Source organism: Apodemus sylvaticus, chromosome 12 (genome assembly GCF_947179515.1).
Source record: "Apodemus sylvaticus chromosome 12, mApoSyl1.1, whole genome shotgun sequence".
In the NCBI taxonomy this organism is placed as follows: domain Eukaryota; kingdom Metazoa; phylum Chordata; class Mammalia; order Rodentia; family Muridae; genus Apodemus; species Apodemus sylvaticus.
Genome location: NC_067483.1, coordinates 78,254,872 through 78,274,458, shown reverse-complemented (window position 1 = coordinate 78,274,458; position 19,587 = coordinate 78,254,872). Strand labels below are relative to the sequence as shown.

General features: G+C 46.5%; 1 protein-coding gene across 2 annotated transcripts; it reads left to right on the top strand.

The window, feature by feature from the left end:
• The first annotated feature begins 8,714 nt into the window (after nucleotides 1-8,714).
• On the top strand, nucleotides 8,715-18,792 carry Fcrla (Fc receptor like A). Of its 2 annotated transcripts, XM_052200182.1 has the most exons (6): nucleotides 8,715-8,848; nucleotides 14,059-14,073; nucleotides 14,335-14,520; nucleotides 14,970-15,236; nucleotides 15,801-16,085; nucleotides 18,002-18,792. In XM_052200182.1, exons 1-6 carry the CDS (start codon nucleotides 8,716-8,718, stop codon nucleotides 18,241-18,243), a joined length of 1,128 nt encoding a protein of 375 aa, XP_052056142.1. In that variant the 5' UTR covers nucleotide 8,715; the 3' UTR covers nucleotides 18,244-18,792. The 2 variants fall into 2 exon arrangements, with proteins under 2 accessions (XP_052056142.1, XP_052056144.1); XM_052200184.1 differs by lacking the exon at nucleotides 14,059-14,073.
• The last annotated feature ends 795 nt before the right edge of the window (nucleotides 18,793-19,587 follow it).

Sequence of the window (19,587 nt, the reverse complement as noted above, 5' to 3'; positions counted from 1 at the left end):
AGTGACAGGATTTACACAAATGTTCCGACCTCTCATCTTTTATTGGTTTTCTTAGCTGTTACTTGGTTAACTACTTTCCTCCCTTTGTAATCACATTTAGAGCGTTTTAAATTTTATTTCCTTTACTCAGGGAAGTTCACAATGAAGACAATACCAGAGGAGATTTTCCAAACAACCAGGAGATTCTCGTGGTAGCAAGGCTTCCACACCATTTTGCTTTGGTGACCTAGAGGCATGCTTTTACCTCAGGCATGTAGAGTTACATTATACTGGGATGAGCGATACGCCTATGGAGAGGTTATTGGGCTTTTGTTGCACAGACACTTCCATTCTTCTCTTCTTTAAGACTTCCATAGTCTGTTCCTTCTCACCATTCACTAGCCCACTAGTGTCTAGCCCTCTGTCCCAGAGCTCTCTGAATCCGTGAGTTTTAGTCCCTAAGACTACAAATAAAATCAGTTTTATTTTTGTAGTGCATTAGTTTTCTTGTTGACTGTGATGAAAAACGACTTAAGGAAGGAGGAATGTACTTGGCTCCAGCGTTGAACGGGACACAGCCCATCATGGTGGGAAGGACTGTTCCAGCAGACGTGTGAGATGTCCAGTCAAATGTGTGTCAGTCGGAAGCAGAGAGAGACAAACGCTGGCTCCTTGAGTCGCCTTCCTCCTTCTTCCTTCTATTTGTGTTTTTTAAGCCTAGGTTTTCAGCTTAGTTGTCCTCTTCTTAGAAACTGTCACAGTCGCAGCTTAGAAACTGTCACAGTCGCAGCAGATCAGGGCCCCGCAGGGGCTCTACCCCCTTTCTTTTGCCAGCACCAGCTCTAGCTTTCTGGAAGTCTTTTTCTTCTCATAAAGGTCGCGTCTTACTAGCCTGGGTTTAGGTTCATTCTTCTCGGCATAATCCAAAGAGCCATAGATCACACCAAAGCCAGTTGTCTTGCCACCACCAGTACGAATACAAAGATGACCTTTGGTGTGATTTTTGGGGCTAGCTCTCCCCTCCCCAACTTCTTTCTTTGGTACTGTTGCCTTCCCAGGGTAAAGTCATCAATGGCCATTTGTTTTCTCAGAAGCAGATGGTGACTGCAAATTCGGTCAAGTTGACAAGGAAGATTAACAATTGCCTGTAGTTTTTGAGTATAAATCAAGTCCTCTGAAAGAGCAGCCAATGCTCTGAACCACTGAGTCATTTCTCCAACTCCCATGTTGAGCATGATGTAGAAAGTTCTAGACAATACAATAGTTAACGACAACAAATAAAAATCAGATGGGTCAAAGAAGTATAATTGTCCCTATTTTAATATGACATGGTCTTTCTACATTTTTTTTGAGGAACATGGATTGAACCTAGGGCCTTATACTTGCTAAGCTTGCTTTCTACTCCTGAGCCACACCCCACCTTCATGCATATAAATGTAAAAACAAACCTTTGCCAGCCTTTGTATTATATGACTTTAATCCCAGCCATGACTCAGGAAGCCAGGACAGGAGGATTTCTTTGAATTGGAGGCCAATCTAGTCTGCATAATTCCATATCAGTCAAGACTACAGTGATACCCTGTCTCAAAAAAAAAAAAAAAAAAAAAACCACAAACAAACAACTCCTAAACCAGTGTAAGTGGTAAATTCCACAAGGTTACAAAGTCAGCATACAAAGCTCACTTGTATTTCTACATATTAGAAGTGAGTAATCAGAATTATAATTGTTTTTGTTTGGACCGGGTTGCACTTTGTAGCCTAGCCTAGTCTTGAGTCTGTACTTAAGCTCAGGATACATAGAACCTGCATCAGCCCCCTGAGTGCCAGGAGTGCAGGTGTGTCACATCCAGCTAGAGCTTTTATGTTAATGCCAACTGTGAATGATCCCCTCTTCATAATAAGAGTTTAAAGTAGTGAAATCGAGGAAGTTTATTTTATGACCCTGCAAGGCTGGGCCTCTGCCTACTTGAGCGCAGAGGACACTTAAGCTCTAAATGGTGAACCTTCCTCTTTTGAATTAGCAGGAGGCAAGGTCTTAGGTGTCACTTAGGTCACATCTTCCCTTCTGTCTCATGCTCCCCTGCTTCCCAAACCCTGTGAGATTTCAACTCTGTGTTTTATATCCCATTTATTTTAAAGCTTGTCAGATACGCCACCTCACAGGCAAGCCTAGATGCTGATGGTTCTCTTCCTGGCACTCGCCCTTTCTGTGGATGTGGCGACAAGCATCTTAGCAGAGGTTGAGTGGGGAAGAGCAGGTAGACTGACAGCATTGTCAGGGGTCTGCTATTTTTGTTCTTTTGTACCTGAACCTAAATTGACTTGAGGCACCATTGAAAACAAACCATTGGATTCTATGTTTCTGATTTTATTTCAAAAAGAAAAGAAAACCAAAAAACAGACATTTATCTAGATGTCGTGAATAGACCTATGGAACCATATTGACACATTTGTGTCTTTTCACAATAAATTCACAAGGTGTGGTGAGTTTGTTGGCAACAATTTGCCAAGTAGTTCCTCTTTCCTTAACAGCTGCCTGCACAGATGCAAGTTCTTTTATTCTATTCTTAATTAGTAATAGTAACACTCAGATCACATATCACCTTGTGAATCTATAATCTATCTATGTATCTATCTCTATATACACACATATATAATGTATATATGCATATAATGTATGTATCTATCATCTGTCTTTATCATCTATATCATGTATCTCTATCTCTCTCTCTATCTATCTATCTGTCTATCTATCAACCATCTGTCTGTCTGTTACAGATGGCTGCAAAGAGTTTAAAGGCTACTGAAGAGTTAAAACAATTCAAAGCAAACCTGAGAGGCTGAAGCTTGGAAATGGATACTATGTAAAGTCTCTTGGAAATGGATACTATCTAAAATCTCTTAATAAGGCTGAGAGTCTGTTGGAAACACTGTGCCTACTGCTGTAGCTTCAGCCTGCAAGGTCACAGTTGAACTTCAGAAGCACGGGGTGGGACCGGACCATAGAGGTTATAGAAGCAAAGATCAGGAGCCAGCCCAGATGAAGGGGCAGACAGATAGAATGATGGTGAAAGGATAGAAAATAATACAGCCTAACTCTAATGACCCAAGAAGTCAGAAGTTTAAAATGCTAGCTCGCTTTGTTAGAAACTAGGTAAAAGGTCACATTCCAGAGCCCGCCCTTTGTTTAGACCTAGCAGAAAGGCCTTGAATAGGTGATCCTGGCCCCATAAGGTAACTGGAAATGGGCTAAACTTATCTTGCTTCTGTAAACTGCTTATGCCATTATCCCTATACAGGAGTTCACACAGCTGTAGACATTCAAGAAAATAGGAAACTAATTGATCCACTGAGCTCTGGCTCCGATAATTTAAACTGATTGGCCTAAAAACTATGGAGTGGTAAAAATCAATTGGCTCTCATTTCATGGGCTCTCCATGCTAAGAAATGATTGGTTTGTGAGTCATGGGCTTTGTCGTAAAACTTATAAAAGCTGTCGTGATTGGCTCACATTTCGTGGGCTCTCCATGCTAAGAAATGATTGGCTTGTGATTCGAGGGCTTTGTGGTAAACTTATAAAAGCTGTCACAATTCGGCACTTGTAGTCCACAGTCCTCTAGGCCTGCGAGGTGTACGGCTGTGGAACCCAGAATTCTGGAATAAAGAAATCCTCATGTTATTGCATCGAAACCATTTCTTGTGAGTGATTTGTGTGTCGCCTTCTGAGGCGTGGGGTGCTGGGGCACCCTTGGTTTTTGGGGTCTTACAATGGCAGACCCAGATGGATGGATTACATACAGGTAGGCTGTGGTGGCAGCAGACTTGTGCAGAAGTTCCGGGGACAGTCAGGAGTTCTCTGGCGCTCAGCCCTTTGACATATGTACTAGATGGTCACATGACAGGTTGGTGGGGCCATTGTCATTGTAATGATAGGTGTCTTCCCTGTTTCAGACCTCATGAAGGAGTGGTGATACCCTTTCCTCCGTTTGATGTGTCTAACAAGCTCTCAGGCTTTGTTATGATTTTTACATATCCATATGCCTACAGTTCCAACTTATTTTGATAAACTTAAAGGGTGGTGGTGGCATCTTTTGTATTTTTAAGACTTACCCGTCTGTGCCTTGCTGGTGGTGCTGGAATGATGGTATTGTTTACATGCCCCTCAAGGTTCAGAGTTGTCCTACTTCTGCATCTTCTTATAAGAGTTTCTCAGAGTAAGGCTTAGCCTGTGAAAGCACTGTTTTACACCATACAGAGTAATACAGGGTCTTAACAAATAGCCCTCAGTAATCATAGTCTTCTAGTACTGCTAGGGGGACTGGACCATCATCAGTCACTATGATGGCTAACATGTCCCAACATTGACTGGGCTAAGGGATGTGCAGAGAGCTGGTAAGACATTTTTTCAGGCTGTGTTTGTGAGAGAATGGTGGAAGGAATTAAGGTTTGAGGCAGTAGTTTGAAGAAAGAGGATCTGCCCCCATCCACTGTAGATGGTCCACACCCATTCCATTTAGGATCTGAAGAGAGCCAGAGGCAGAGGAAGGGGAACCTGATTTCTCTTTCTGAGCTGGGCCATCCGTCGTCAACACTCCCGCTTCTCACTTCTTCTTCAGATTCAGGTTGAGAAACCACAGACTTCCCTGATAGCCAGGCATTTGGGCTTGAAAAATACAACAGGCTTCCTGGTTCTCCAGCTTGCAGGAGCAGGTGGGGCTTGCTTGTTTTCATAAGCACATGGGCTAGAATCCAGGGTAAGTTCCTCATATGTTTCTATTAGCTTTATTTTCATGGAGAGCTCTGGCTAATGCTCACTCATGGAAAGATGTGTAGCACTTTTCCTAAGTTTAAAAACAAAGCCAGGTGTGGTGGCTCATGCCTGTGGGGCACTTGGGAGACTGAATGAAGCAGGAGGATTGTTGTGAATTCAAAGTCAGCCTGGGCTAGATGAGTCTTAGGCCAGTATGATCTACAATTCAGTGTTATGAAATGTAATAGGGTGAGGGGTACCTGGTGGGCCAATGACATGGTGTGCCCCAGAGCTACTACGGCAGGTGATAGATCTGGTATAAAGGGGACTTATTGGGGAATGGAGAGAAGTGGAGAACTGGAGAAGGAGTAGAGCCAGACAGAAAGAGGGAGAGAGATCATCAGGAACCGAGAGGGGGGAGCACAGAAGTGAGAACATTGGGCTGGCAGACAGACCTTTGACATGCAGCCCACACCTGGGGTATACCATGGCAGCCAATGGTCCCTGAGATGCTAGGTCCCTGAGATGCTAGGTCCCTGAGATGCTAGGTCCCTGAGATGCTAGGTCCCTGAGAGGAGCCTAGTAGAATCTCGTGTAAGCCAACAATAAGACCATGTGTCAAATATTTAAAAGCAAAAGAAAGAGGGGACTAGAGAGATGGCCCAGCTTTAAGAGCACAGGCTGCTTTTCCAGAGGACCTGGCTTCAGTTCCCAGCACCCACATGGTGGCTCACAGCCATCTGCAGCTCCAGGTTCAGGGGACCTGGTACCTTCTTTCTGACACAGCCAGACATGCAGTGAAAACACTATACACATAGAAGATTAAAAACCAGCACTTTCGAGGCAGAAGCAGACTGGTTTCTGTGTATTTGAGTCCAGCCTGTTCTACGTAGTGAATTCCATGACAGCCAGGATCATAAAGAGATCCTGTCTCAAAAAAAGCAAAAATAAATGTATAAACTAAAAAGAATTAACACAAAAAGGTAAAATATGTGCAAACCCAAAAACATACCTGTATGGACGCAGCCAGTGCACTCTTAGGCGCCCACCATGTTCCCGAGAGCACATACTAGCTTTGATTGATAAAGCTATACAGAGAAACAATCTAGAGGCAAACCAGCATGTCAGTGGTTAAGTCGAGGGTGGTGCAGCCACACAAGAAAAGAAAAGAGCTCCTGACGGGTGCCACAATAGCGGGTCTGAAAGCAGGTGTGCTGAGCGAGAGAAACCAGGCACGAGGGATGCGCCGTGTGACTTCATGTGTACAGACCAACAGAGGGTGTGCTGCAAGCCAGAGTGACAGGAGAGAAATCAGTAACCGCTCGGAGAAGGTGAGTGTGAAGAGTCCACGGAGGGACATACACTGTTCAGGGGTCACCTGTTTGATTACAGTTTCACATGTGCACACTTTATCCAAATTCATCAAAGCCTACTCCTTAAACATGTGTGTTGTGTACCTGTCTTTATGTCTCACTAAAATGGTCTTAAAACACACAAAGTGAGGCTGGGGAGATGGGTCAGTCTGTATGTGCTTGTCCTACAAGCACGAAGACCTGAGTTTGACTGCCAGCAGCTGCAGACAAACCAGGCTTTGAGTTCACTGCTGGGGAAGTGAAGACAGGCCGTTGCTGACAAGGTAAGACCCAGGTCCCAGGGAGAGACCCCGTGTTAAAAAGCAAAGCAGATGGCTCCTCAGGAATGGCAGCCAAAGTTGACATCTGACAGGCATAAGCACCTGGTAATACATGAACACATATTCCCCTCCATGTACCCCCAAAATAAAAGCATAATATAGAAAGTGAAGAGGCGAGTCATAAACTGAACATACAAACAATCTAGAGGCGAACCTGCATTTCATAGCATTCATAGCAATACAAATTATCAATAAGCCATATTTAAAACTGAGATAGATTCCTGGGCTGAGGAGATGGCTCAATGGCTAAGGGAGACTGCTGCCAAGCTGGTGACCCAAGTTCAATCCCCAGTATGTGGTAGGAGAGAAGTAACTCTCACAAGTTGTCCACATATGCCATGGTCTTTGCATACACAAAGTGCACGCGCGCGCGCGCACACACACACACACACACACACATGTTAAAGATATGCCTGAGCAATTGAGAGCTCTTACTCTTGCAGAAGACAAGGATGTAATTTCCAGCACCCACATAGTCTGCCCACAACCACCTGTCACTTCAGTTCCAGACAATCCAGTGTTTGCTTCTGGCCTTCAAGGGCACCTGCATGTGCTTGGCACAGACAGACAAACAAACAGGTGTACTGGCCCACTAGTGACAAGCCAACTGAGGAAGGCTTCTAAGGACATTGGGACGGATGAGGGCGGGATTTGTTCCATGTCTTTGTGAGTGGTCTGAGGTAATCTGGATAGCAGATCTAACTCAATGAACTGAACTTGTTTTCCCAGCACTTAGCCATCCGGATAGTGCTCTTTTGAGTCTCTTTGGTGTGGGTATTTCACACTTATTCAGAAGAGTTCATTGATCAAGCCTCAGTGGTATGAATTTTCTATGAGGCAAAGTGGATAATCCAGCGTAAAGAACAAGATCTCCAAGTAACTCCTTCTTGCTTTCTGCCCGGGGGTTGGGTTCTGTGAAGGCTGGGGCAGAGGACATGGAGACCATTTATCAAGGGGTTGGAAGAGAACGGGGGAAATCATTAGTTTTCCAAAAGCCTTTTGGTCCTGTCTGATGAGAAGGTCTGTTGTACAGTTTTAGGGGTGAAAGTCTAATCTAAACACAATTCGTTTACTCAGCTCATCTTAGGGCTGGCTCAATTGCTCTTCCTCTTCTGAAGCTGTTGGGTCTTTCTACCACATCAGCTGCAAGACTAACTGCCTCACTGCGTTCCCCCACACCCACAGTCAACTAGCTCTGGACGCCCTGGGGCCATCTGCACACAAACATACCCTTCTGACATAATGGAAAAGTTATTCTAACTGCTTATGTTACAGAGAGAAAACCGTACTCTCCTATGCCCATGTGGTCGACCTGCCAGTCCTGTCCTGTTTTGTCACAACTGACTAGCCATGCAGCCCCACCCCTCTCTGTCTTTGAGACCCACATTTCTGATGACACTCCTCCCTCTGTGGGACCTGGGTGTGGGTGGTGTGACAAGAGAGAGTAGAAGGGTGAGCTCTCCGTGCAAAGAGACACGGGGCCTGCAGCTGAGCAGACAGAGTTAGGGGCGGTGGTTCCCATGGGTCTGCACAGAGATGAGGAGAGACGATGTGGCTTCTACATTGCCCATGTTCCCAGTCTTCCAGTTGTTCAAGGACTAGATCTGTCTCTGAGTCCTCAGAGCTTTGACAGGGAACCTGATGGTTGGGATTCTTGCTGGGGTCTCTGCAAATGGATTTTTTTTTCTTATTACTCTTTCCCATGGTTCTAACTCTGCCTTGTATGCAGAGTCCCACTGAGGCTGAACAGCCTGTGTCGTTCTGCAGAAACAAAGCTAAGACACAGGTCAGGCAAAACTTGGGTACAAGTTTGAGTGGCGTTTGCATGGGCAGAGCCAGTAGAGACTAACTTGACAGCTGCCCTTATCCATCTGTCCTCCTCTCTCTCCTGCTGTATTTTAATCACTGGGCACCAGTAAAACTTGGATCAGAAGGAGCAGGACACCTCCACATCACATCAGCCACACCCTAGTGGTTTTCTTCAATTAATCTCCTGCCTCCTGTCTCCAATGAGCTGGACTGTTGTCAGGTTGACCTCTCTCTGATGTAATCTGAAGACCAATTAAACATCAATCATGGCATGTTTTGAAAAGTCCCAGAGCTCAACAAGAAGAATGAAAAAAAAAAAATAACAATTGAGAGCCCTAGCATTTCATCTCCAACCCTAAGGATGAAGGCTGGCGGCAACAGCGACCTGGCCAAACCTGAATGACAGCCAATCAGAGACTCGGCCACAGGTGTGTGGAGGCAAGACAGTTAGATCTATTTCCTCTTTTCTAATTTGAGAGGTTTCATGTTGAAGAAAATCAGTATGTTGGGGTTGCAGGGGGGGACAAACACAGCCGCCATGAAGCTGAGTCACATGCTCACAGAGTGGGCTCTTTATGTCTGTCCTGCTGTGCTCCTGGCCACCCAGATGTCACCGGGTAAGTACAATGTTCGAATGTTGGTGTGGAAATGAAATACGCCTAATCTTGGGGAAATCCTCAAAGGTAAGAAACACAGACTGACTCTGACTTTGCAAAGAATTACTGTTCAGGCGGGACAAGGACAGACAGAAGACGAGTCTGTCATGAGGGACTGAATGGCTCCTTCTAAATATAAAAATTTCAGATATTTTCCATCCTAAAAGTCCCTTCTGACTATGAAGCCTTTGCCAACTGCGACTCTTAGCTCTTACTTGTCTAATCCAACTTTCTTGGAAGAGCAAGCTTGCAGGCTCCGCCTCCTGTCCCCAGCACCCTTCAGTGCTTACTGCACAAGACTGGAGTCTGGTAGCCGGACGGCGGTGGTGGCTCACGCCTGTAATCCCAGCACTCTGGGAGGCAGAGGCAGGTGGATCTCTGAGTTCGAGGCCAGCCTGGTCTACAGAGGGAGTTCCAGGACAGCCAGGGCTACACAGAGAAACCCTGTCTCGAAAAAAACCAAATCAAAAAAAAAAAAAAAAAAAAAAAAGACTTAGAGTCTGGTTTACGTAGGGTAGAGTGACCTCTGTTCTAACCAGGTCACTGTACACTTCTCAGTTCTTACCTGATGGGTTCTCTGTTATGTCTAGCCCTATTGGTTGCTCAATCTCTCTTGCAGCTTCTGTTTTCCAACTGTCGGTTACTCTGTGCACAGCTGGGATGTCTTTTGGTCCTTCAGTAGCTTTTCTTTGCCTTCCATAAACCCTAGTGTGCTCTATAGTTAAATCCTTTCTCTCTCTCTCTCTTTCTCTCCCCTCCCTGTCCCCACAGTCTCCTAATGAGACTGTATGAGTGTATGTGTATACTTTGTCAGCAACAGTTGTATATTTTAGAGCCTTGGGCACATTTCCAGCTCTAATCATGCATTTTGACTTTAACTTTGGAATATTAGCCTTTACACAGACATTATTTTGACCTGTGTGTGTCACTGGTACCCACACAGCACAACCAGAGATGAGTTCACACATCCTCTGGGTCCTCACTTCTTTTAATTTACTTTTTATCTGATCTCAGTTCGTTGCACTAGCCCTTGCCTGGAAACCCGAGAGGCGTTCTGAACTCTTCCTTTGTCGTTCTGTGAAGCATCAACGATGGCAAATTTCACCTCCTATTTTGCTTTCCCAACCAGCTCCTTCCCTGAACCACTACAGAAGTGTTCTTAGGACAAGCCTTCATCATGTGTGACTGAGCTGGGCAATGGCTTCCACCCCGTCTCAGCTCCTCCCACAGAATGAATTCTCTCTACATCCAGAGTGACTTCTAAAACTCAAGCTCTTGTCAAGGCACATGAAACCCCAAACCTGGTACCCACTGAACCTCCTCAACCTCTTCTTCGACACCCCCAAAGCCACTTCCCTTCTAACAAAAGCCCACATTTCCATTCACAGCCCAGACTCCTACCTGCCTCCGAGGTTTGCTGATATGGTTACTTCATCTGAACTGAACTCGGCCAGGACTCCCCAGCCCCTCCCCCTTTTCAAGCAGCTAAGACTCCAGCTTGACAGCATCTTCCGAGAGAAACCTTGTTGGGTCCCAGTGGCTGCCGCTGACATGTTGTTATTATTGCTTCTATCCAAACACTACAATAATCCTTTCATATGCGTGGCCTTCCACCAAACCGAGAGCCTATTTGTGGGAGGCCCTGGGTTTTTGGTTTTGTAGCAAGAATTGAAGTCTCGGTGTCATATACCCCAACTCCTAGTTACTACTCCCATATCACTTTGGAAAATTCCCTTTCCGTTGAGCATAGGAGCATGTCCCCGTAATCTCAGGACTAAGAAGCCTGAGGCATGAGGCTTGCCTCAAGTTCAAAGTCAGCTCAAGTCACATTGTAAGGACCAGACCATCCAGGGATGCATCGTAAAATCCTGTTTAAAAAAAAAATCACTTTTCACATACCTGAATTCACTTTTCTCCATTGTAAAAATGAGAACAGTACCATACCACAATACTGATAGAACCGTATAAGGTTTATCAAATAGAAATGTCAGCTAGGCCAACAAGGCTTTAACTTTAATTAATTAATTAACTAATTAACTAACTTTATATGTGACTGTTCGGGCTGAGGTATGTCTGTGCACCAGGTGCATGCCTGATGTCTTCAGAGGTCAGAAGAGAGTATCAGATCCCCTGCGACCAGAGTTCTAGATGGTTGGGAGCCACTGTGTGGATGTCAGGCAGCAAACTTGGATCCTCTGCAAGACCAAGAAGGGTTTTTAAACAGCTAACCCTACTCTCCAGCTCTGAGGCTTTATTATTATTATTATTATTATTATTATTATTATTATTATTATTAAGAAACAAAACAAAAGGACCAAAAAGACACTGAGCTTGGTCGTCTGATGGTGAAGGAACTGAAAAGAGGTAGAGAGAAGAGGGCGGAGCTAAAGAAAACGCCGGTACCAAGACAGTGCGAATCAGGAAGTAGAATTGATGGGGAAGTTAAAAGGTCCCAGAGTTCCGGGCACCGGGAGTGGATGAGGCTGAGGTACCCGGGATGGGAGAGTGGAGCGGACAAGAAAACACGTGGATGTGAGGAGAGGGACCAGGCAGAGCATGGAGCAGCCAGAGCTCGGAGAAATGACACTTACCCATCCTGGGTCAGTCATGGACCCGCGAGAGAGAGTGTAGAGATGTGGGGAGAACTCGCTAACTTTCCACCCAGAGGCAAAGAATTGTTCCACAGCTACCGGTGCAGCCTGGCAGTAAAGGGTCACAGGGAGGGAGGGGAGGATGGAGAAAGAGCTTCGCCATTGCTGGGCAAAGGGGGGGCGGTTCAAGGGCAGAGGGCATCAAAGCAAGGGATTATTGAAAAGCAAAGAATTGGTTGGACAGTGGTCGTTGCGCAGGCCAACGCTCAGGAGGCAGAGGCAGGCAGATCCCAGAGTTCGAGGACAGCCTACTCTACACAGCAAATCCCAGGACAGTCGGGGCTATACAGAGAAACGCTGTCTCTAATAACCAAGAAAAAGAATAAGAGAAAAGAGAAAAATGACGAGATGAAAGGGGAAATGAGGGGGAAGAGGGGCAGACAATGTATTCTTTTTTTTAATTGATTATTTATTTACATTTCAAATGTTGTCGCCCTTCCTGGTCTCCCACAAATCCCACATCTCATCCCCCCTCCTCTTTGCCTCTTAGAGGGTGCTCCCCGACCCACACACCCACCCACTTCCACCCCACCCCTCTAGCATCCCCCTTCCCTGGGGCAACAAGCCTCCACAGAACCAAGCGCCTCCCCTCCCATTGACGCCAGATAAGGCCATCCTCTGCTTACATAAGTATTGGGAGCCGTGGACCCGGCCATATACACGCTTTGGTTGGTGGCTTAGTCCCTGGGTGTTCAGAGGGGTCCAGGTAGTTGATGTTGTTCTTCCTATGGGATTGCAGTCCCCTTCAGCTCCTTCAGTCTTTCTCCTAACTCTTCCATTGGGGTCCCCAGGCTCAGTCCAACTGTTAGACAACATATTCTATCCCAAAGAGCCGTGTAGTTTTGGGAAAAGGAGAACCAGGGCAGGATGTCACCAAGGAGGCTCAGAGGAGTGAAGCAGACCACGATGTTTGTGCTGGGGAGTAAAAGTAACACTGCTTCTGAACTTACACCTGACCTCCTTGCTACCATCTGGACTCTTAGCTCGTGCTGTTGCTGGGACTCAAACCCAAGACCTCTTGCAGGCTAGGCAAATGTTCTACATTCCCTGCCCCCAGGTTTGCCTGCCTGCTTGCTTTCTCTTTTTAAATTATGTGCATGTGTGGGGTGCATGTGTGCATGTATGCATGTGTGGGTACGTGTGTGAGGTACATGTGTGCATGTGTGGGGTGCATGTGTGGGATACATGTGTGCATGTGTGCATGTGTGGGTGCATGTGTGAGGTACATGTGTGAATGTGTGTGGTGCATGTGTGGGGTACATGTGTGGGGTACATGTGTGCATATGTGGGGTGCACTGTGCATGTGTGGGGTAATGTGTGCATGTGTGGGGTAATGTGTGCATGTGTGGGGTAATGTGTGCATGTGTGGGGTACATTGTGCATGTGTGGGGTACATGTGTGCATGTGTGGAGTAATGTGTGCATGTGTGGGGTACATGTATGCACATGGGGGTGTATATGCACATGTGTACATGTGTTAGCATGGGTCAGAGAACAATATCAAGTGCCTCCCATTCCTTAGATCCCTTTTTATTGTACTTTATTGAGACAAAATCTTTCATTGGTCTGAGCCTCACCACACAGCCTAGGTGTACTGGCTGGTTTTGAGTGTCAACTTGACACAGGCTGGAGTTGTCACAGAGAAAGGAGCTTCAGGTGAGGAAATGCCTTCACGAGATGCAGCTGTGGGGTATTTTCATTTTCTCAGTTGGTGATCAAGGTGGGAAGGCTCCTTGTGGGTGGTGCCATCCCTGGGCTGGTAGTCCTGGGTTCTATAAGAGAGCAGGCTGAGCAAGCCAGGGGAAGCAAGCCAGTAAGGAACATCCCTCCGAGGCCTCTGCATCAGCTCCTGCTTCCTGACCTGATTGAGTTCCAGTCCTAACTTCCTTTGGTGATGAACAGCAGTGTGGAAAGTGTAAGCTCAATAAACCCTTTCCTCCCCAACTTGCTTCTTGCTCATGATGTTTGTGCAGGAATAGAAACCCTGACTGAGACACTAGGCTGGCTGGCTATCTTGCCAGCAGCCCCTGGGGATCTTGCCTGTCTTGCCTCCCATGCACTGGAGTTACAAGGTTACGTTTGCTTCACCTGTGTGCAAACTAAGCAGTTTTCCAACTGTCCCATCTCCCAGCCAACCCCCAAGTCTTTCTTTAAACTTGTTTAAATTTGATTTTGTAGAACTGCTTCTTCAAAATTTATAGGATGGGAAACCTGGCATTGTAGCTTACACCTGTGGCTGAGGCAGGAGGATTGTTGCAAGTTCAAGGTCAGCCTGGGCTACAAAGTGAGTTCCAGGCTGACCTGGACTGCAGAGTATGACCTTGCTCATAAAACATCATCAACAACAAAAGTTATCAGATGATGGTGAACACACTTATCTGAAGGGCTTGTGAAGATTAAACAGTGCGCGAGTGTGCCAGCAGTGTGTGACACACTGTGGACGCTCAAATCTGATGTTCATCTTCCTCCTCCTGTTGTGGTGTCATGACTGTCACTGTCCTTTGGTTTCCTGAACCAACAGCTGGATGTCATGCGGGTGAGTTTACTGCTTCATGCCCTCCCCCACCCCTTTCCCTAAACCACAGTCTTTTCACGGGGAGGCCTGATTGCCTGTGAGCCAAGGTCAAAGCCATCCCTCTGAAGACTCGGAGGAGTCTCTTAGAGAGCTTTGGAGTCTTCTCTTCTCTCCTGAGGAGTTATTCCCTAGGGCAGAAGAGGAGCCCGTGTGGAGGGCCATTCTTATCCCCTTTCCCAGTTGCAGTATCATCTTCTGATTCTCCCTGGGTCTCCTCTGCAGCTGCCAGTTCGGAGACTCTGACGTGTGAAGGACTGGTCAGCACTGAGCACGGCAGCTGCCATGTTGCTGCTGCTAAGGAGGATGAGGGTGATGAAGACAATGACGATATGACCCGCTCCAGCGAAGCTGGCTTCCAGGTCAAGGGCTACACGTTCAGTAAACCCTTCCATCTCATCGTGTCCTATGGTGAGGTCCCAATGTCTCAAAGCACTCCTGGAAGCCACAGTCCACTCAGGAAACTGGCCTAGGTAGAAATGCTTAGATCCCCCTCCTGAACTCCCAGGAGAAAAAAAAAAAATGCCCTGGAGTTATTCTCTCGACACTGGGTCAATCATGGAGGCACAAGACAGGGCAAGGGAATGTGGTAAGCAGTCCTTAACACTAAGTTCAATCTCTAAGCAAAGTCTGTTCCTGGGTAACGAGTATATTTTGGACTAGAGGGCTGGAGTGGAGGGGGAGGGCAGAGGAAGAAAAAGGGCTTTGCCATTGTTAAATGAGCTCTAAGGGGCAGAGAGCAGTAAGGTGACCCAGTAAGAGTTGAAAGTGACCGGGAAGTTGAGGGGATCTGCTGTGGGCATTGCTTGGGATCTCCTAAAGGGATGTGGATGCTACTGAGCTCTTACTCTGGGCCACAGACTGGCTGATTCTCCAAGGTCCAGCAACATCGGTATTTGAAGGAGACACATTGGTTCTGCACTGCCGTGCCTGGCAAGACTGGCCGCTGACTCAGGTCATCTTCTACAGAGAGGGCTCAGCCCTGGGTCCTCCTGGACCTAAAAGGGAATTCTCTGTCCCTGTGGCACAAAAGTCAGACAGTGGGCACTACCACTGCAGCGGCATCTTCAGGAGCCCTGGGCCTGGGAGCCGGGAGACAGCAACCCCTGTGGCTATCACCATCCAAGGTGAGAGTCTGAGGCAGTGGTGCTGTGGGTGAGAAGGAACAGGGAACCCGGAAGCATCCAGATCGATGCTTTCTGATGTTCACAGATCCAGAGCCTGGATTGTTGTTGGGTCTGCTCATCTCTGGACATTTTCTAGTCCCTGTCTAGAAGGGGAAGAAACAGAAAGAGAAGGGAGGAGGAAGTAAGGAGGAGGAAGAGAGGGAAGAAAAAGAAAGGAAGTCAAGAAGGAAGGGAGGAGGAAAGGGAGGAAGAAGAGGAGGAAGTGGAAGTTGTTGAAAAGTTCAAATGGGACTTCTCTATTAAGAACCCATACCTAGCCAGGTGGTGGTGGCACACTTGGGAGGCAGAGGCAGGCAGATTTCTGAATTTGAGGCCAGCCTGGTCTACAGAGTGAGTTCCAGGACAGCCAGGGCTACACAGAGAAACCCTGTCTCATGGGGGCAGTGGGGGGAGGGGGAAGAACCCATACCTAGAGGAACCAGAGGAAAGGATGGGCAAGGGAAGTTATGGGACTGTTGAGTACAGAATGGTTGAACTCTTCTTCACTGCTTATCTTTTTCCTAGAGTTGTTTGAAGCCCCAGTTCTCAAAGCCTTACCTTCTAGTGAGCCCCAAGAGGGAGGCTCAGTAACCCTGAGCTGTCAGACAAAGCTGTCTCTGCAGAGGTCAGCTTCCCGCCTCCTCTTCTCCTTCTACAAGGATGGAAAGCCACTGAGTACCAGAGGAGTCTCTTCAGAGCTCCAGATCCCCAGAGTCTCAGAAGAACACTCTGGCTCCTACTGGTGCGAGGCAGCGACTGAGGACAGGCAGATTGCCAAGCAGAGCCCACAGCTGGGATTCCGGGTGCAGGGTGAGTTAATGTGGCTGTTTGCCTGTGGGGTGTGTATGAGACAGGACTGGGTTTATCAACCCAACTCTGGAGGAAGGAGATGAAGAGTGGATGCACAAGAGACAGGGCAATAATCCAAAGTCCTTGAAGGTGGAAAAGAATTAAGAAAGAGAATGTCTTCCTTAGACCATGGAACCTACCAAACCAAGACCTAAGCTGGCCCCTCCTGTATCTCCCTATAGAATACAGGATTCCTATGTGATCTGAACATTTATGGAAGCATCGTACCTAGAATGCAGATAATATCTAGAAGGGACTAGCCAGGACTGCACAGTGGGACCTCATCTCAAACAAACAAACAGCCTCTAGAAAGAGTAAAATGTATGTCGAATTCTAGAAGTTACCATTAGGAAAGCCGTGTTTGACTTGACACACACCTAGGAGTCATATAGGCTGATGGAAAGCTTGAAGACATGTCGTATGAAAGTAGTGGGAGAGGGCTGGAGAGATGGCTCAGTGGAGCACTGACTCTTCTTCCTGAGGTCCTGCGTTCAATTCCCAGCAACCACATGGTGGCTCACAACCATCTGTAATGGGAAAGCAGTGGGAGAGAATCGTGGTAGTCATCCTGATCAAAGGGTGCCCTGAGTGTCCCATGTAGAGGAAGACTGAAGCAAAGATAAACAACTAGACTAGTGTAACACACAAGAAACAGGTGACCCCAGAACAAATCGGGCTGTCTCCTGATGAGGCATCCACGCTGAAGATTCTCAAGCAGAGAGTCAAGCCTCAGACCAGCACTGGAAGGACCTAAGAGTCCTCATGCCATGGTTGCCAGTGAGTGCCACAGCCACTTTCAGAAAAGAGGGAAGATGGATTCTGTAACCAAACACAATGGGTTCGCATGTTGTCGAGTTTGATACCAAAATAAGCAGAGCGATGGGTCTTAGTTGGGGTGTCTATTGCTGTGAAGAGACACTGTGACTGTGGCAACTCTAGCAACCCTTATAAATGCAAATGTTTTACTGGGGCCGGCTTACATTCAGAGCCCATTACTGCCATGGTGGGAAACATTCAGTGTGTAGGCAGACTCATGCTGTAAGGAGCTGAGCATTCTACACTTGGCTCGGCAGGCACCAGGAAGATAAGGGGCTTGAGCTTCTGAGACACACTTCCTCCCGCAAGGCCACACCCACTCCAACAAGGCCACACCTCCTAGTAGTGCCACTCCCCAGAGGTCTATGGGAACTATTTTACTCAAACCATCACACCAAGGCATATAAGAGTTAAGAATGATTAGTTTTTAATGTCAGGCAATAAGAGTCCAGGTGTTATTTCCAAAGGAAGACCTTCCCTCCTCAAACAAGCAAAGCATTGGGGGTTTGTTCAATTTCCATGGGAGGTTTATATATTTACTCATGTAAGGTCTGGTCCATTCTTAAACATTCTCAGTTAAGCAGAGTATGCTCAGTTTAAGTTCATGAGTTTTAAAAAAGACAGTAGACACATTTGGGGATGTGCTTAGCAGAAATGGAGGGCATGTTGAAATCTTAAAGTGGTAGGAGGGAATACCTCTTGGTATACTGAGTTTGTGTTCTAGAGTTTTAGCTGAAATAAAGGAAGACTTTGAAGAAACATTCGTATAGGAGCTTGCCCTGAAGTTGCCTGCCTCTCTTAATAGCTAACAGTGTGAAGGCAGGGCCAGAGTCAGGCAACTTTTTTTCCCCCGGTTTTTAAGATAATGTCTTACTTTGTGTCCTTGGGTGCCAATGTAGACCGGGCTGGGCTTGAACTTACAATACTTCTTCTGCCTCAGACTCCTGAGCACTGGGATTGCAGGTGTGCACCACCATGACTAGTCGGATCTGACTTGCATGTGCTTCCTGCCCATAACTCTGGTCCCTTAAATTCTGCTTATTCCTCCATCTTGAATCCAGCTCTTCAGAAACCAACTGCTTCAGAAACTCCTCCTACAGAAGCTCCTGGTCCTCTGCCTTCACCTGCTCCTTCTGCTGAGCTGCCAGGATTCTCCTCCTCAGACCCCCACCTTCACTACCAGATACGCCTTCTTCTCAAACAAATGCAAGATGTAAGAGTTCTCCTTGGTCATCTGGTCATGGAGCTGAGGGACCTGTCTGTATACCTGAAGCCTGGTACCACAAAGGTTGCTGACAAATGAAAGCAAGCTATTCATCTGTGATACGTTCAGCCACCTCAATAACTCCAGCTCTTTCTGTACCACACATATATAGACGTAGTTTTGCAAGCTGGTTTGATACTTTGTTAGAATAGTGGAACTGTTTGAGTTAAATAAATGCATACAGGGTTATAGCCAGAATTTGCCTATAACTATATTTTGTTTAGCTACGACAAAGTCATTCTGCATTCTAGACCAGGAATTTCTTTCTGTTGCCCAGAACAGAATTTAAAGAGAAGCAAAAGAGGTAACTTTGTATTACAATATCAGCTAGGGACAATTTCTCTTCCCTATTTTCCCACAGGAAACATTAGCAATGTCTCTTAGACATCTGGATTTCACACAGGGTGGGAAGGATGTATATGCTACTAGAATTTAATAAGTTAAGGCATTTATAAGCCAAGGAGGCCAATAACCATCCTATAATGCACAGGACAACCCTTTTCCCCAATAAAAAATTTCCTATTCCCAAATTTTATTAATGTTAAAGTTATGAAATATGAGGCTAATAAAAGCTAGGTGTCAATCTGAGGCGTCATCTCTTTTAATTACTCTCCCTCAACAACTATTAATTACATGCTAGCGTTTAATTAATCCCGTGGCTTAAATTTTTATAGGCCTCCTTCTCCATGTTCCTATGCTGAAATTAACTATGTTCTTGTATGTGTGTAAGTCCTGTGGAGGCCAGAAGAGGGCGTCGGATCCCCTGGAGCTGGAGTTTAAGGCAGTTCTGAGCTGCACAATAGGGGTGCTGGGAATTGAACTCCTATCCTCTGGAAGAATAGCGAGCACTCTTGGTTCCTGAGCTGTCTCTCAGCAGCAGCACCGCCCATGTTGAAATATTGATCTCTAAGGTGAGTGTGAGGGAAAGGAGCCTTGGGAGGTGCTTAGGTAACAGGAACAGAGTTCTCAGGATTAGGATTGGTGCCTATACAAAAGAAAGCCCCAAAGTTAGCGAATCCATTGCTTTCCCACACTCTGACACAAAAACGACTTAAGGAGGGATGGAAACTGTCTCACGGTTTCAGAGGGTTCTGTCCATCCTGGCAGAGAAGCAGAGCAGCATGACTCAGTCCCAGTGATAAAGGTGTGTGTTCCCATCCTGGTAGGCAAGAAAGAAAGAACCAAGGCCAGAAACAGGGGCAGGCATCGCCTTCAAAGCCTACCCTCAGAGACTTAATTCTGCCAGCTAGATGCTTTCTAAAGGCTCCACAGCCTTCAGGGCTGTTGAATCTAGACACCAAATATTCAAAGCATGAGTCCTAACATTCCATTCCTGGCCCCAAAGACTCATGGCCGTCTCATAAGGTAAAGAACATTCATCCC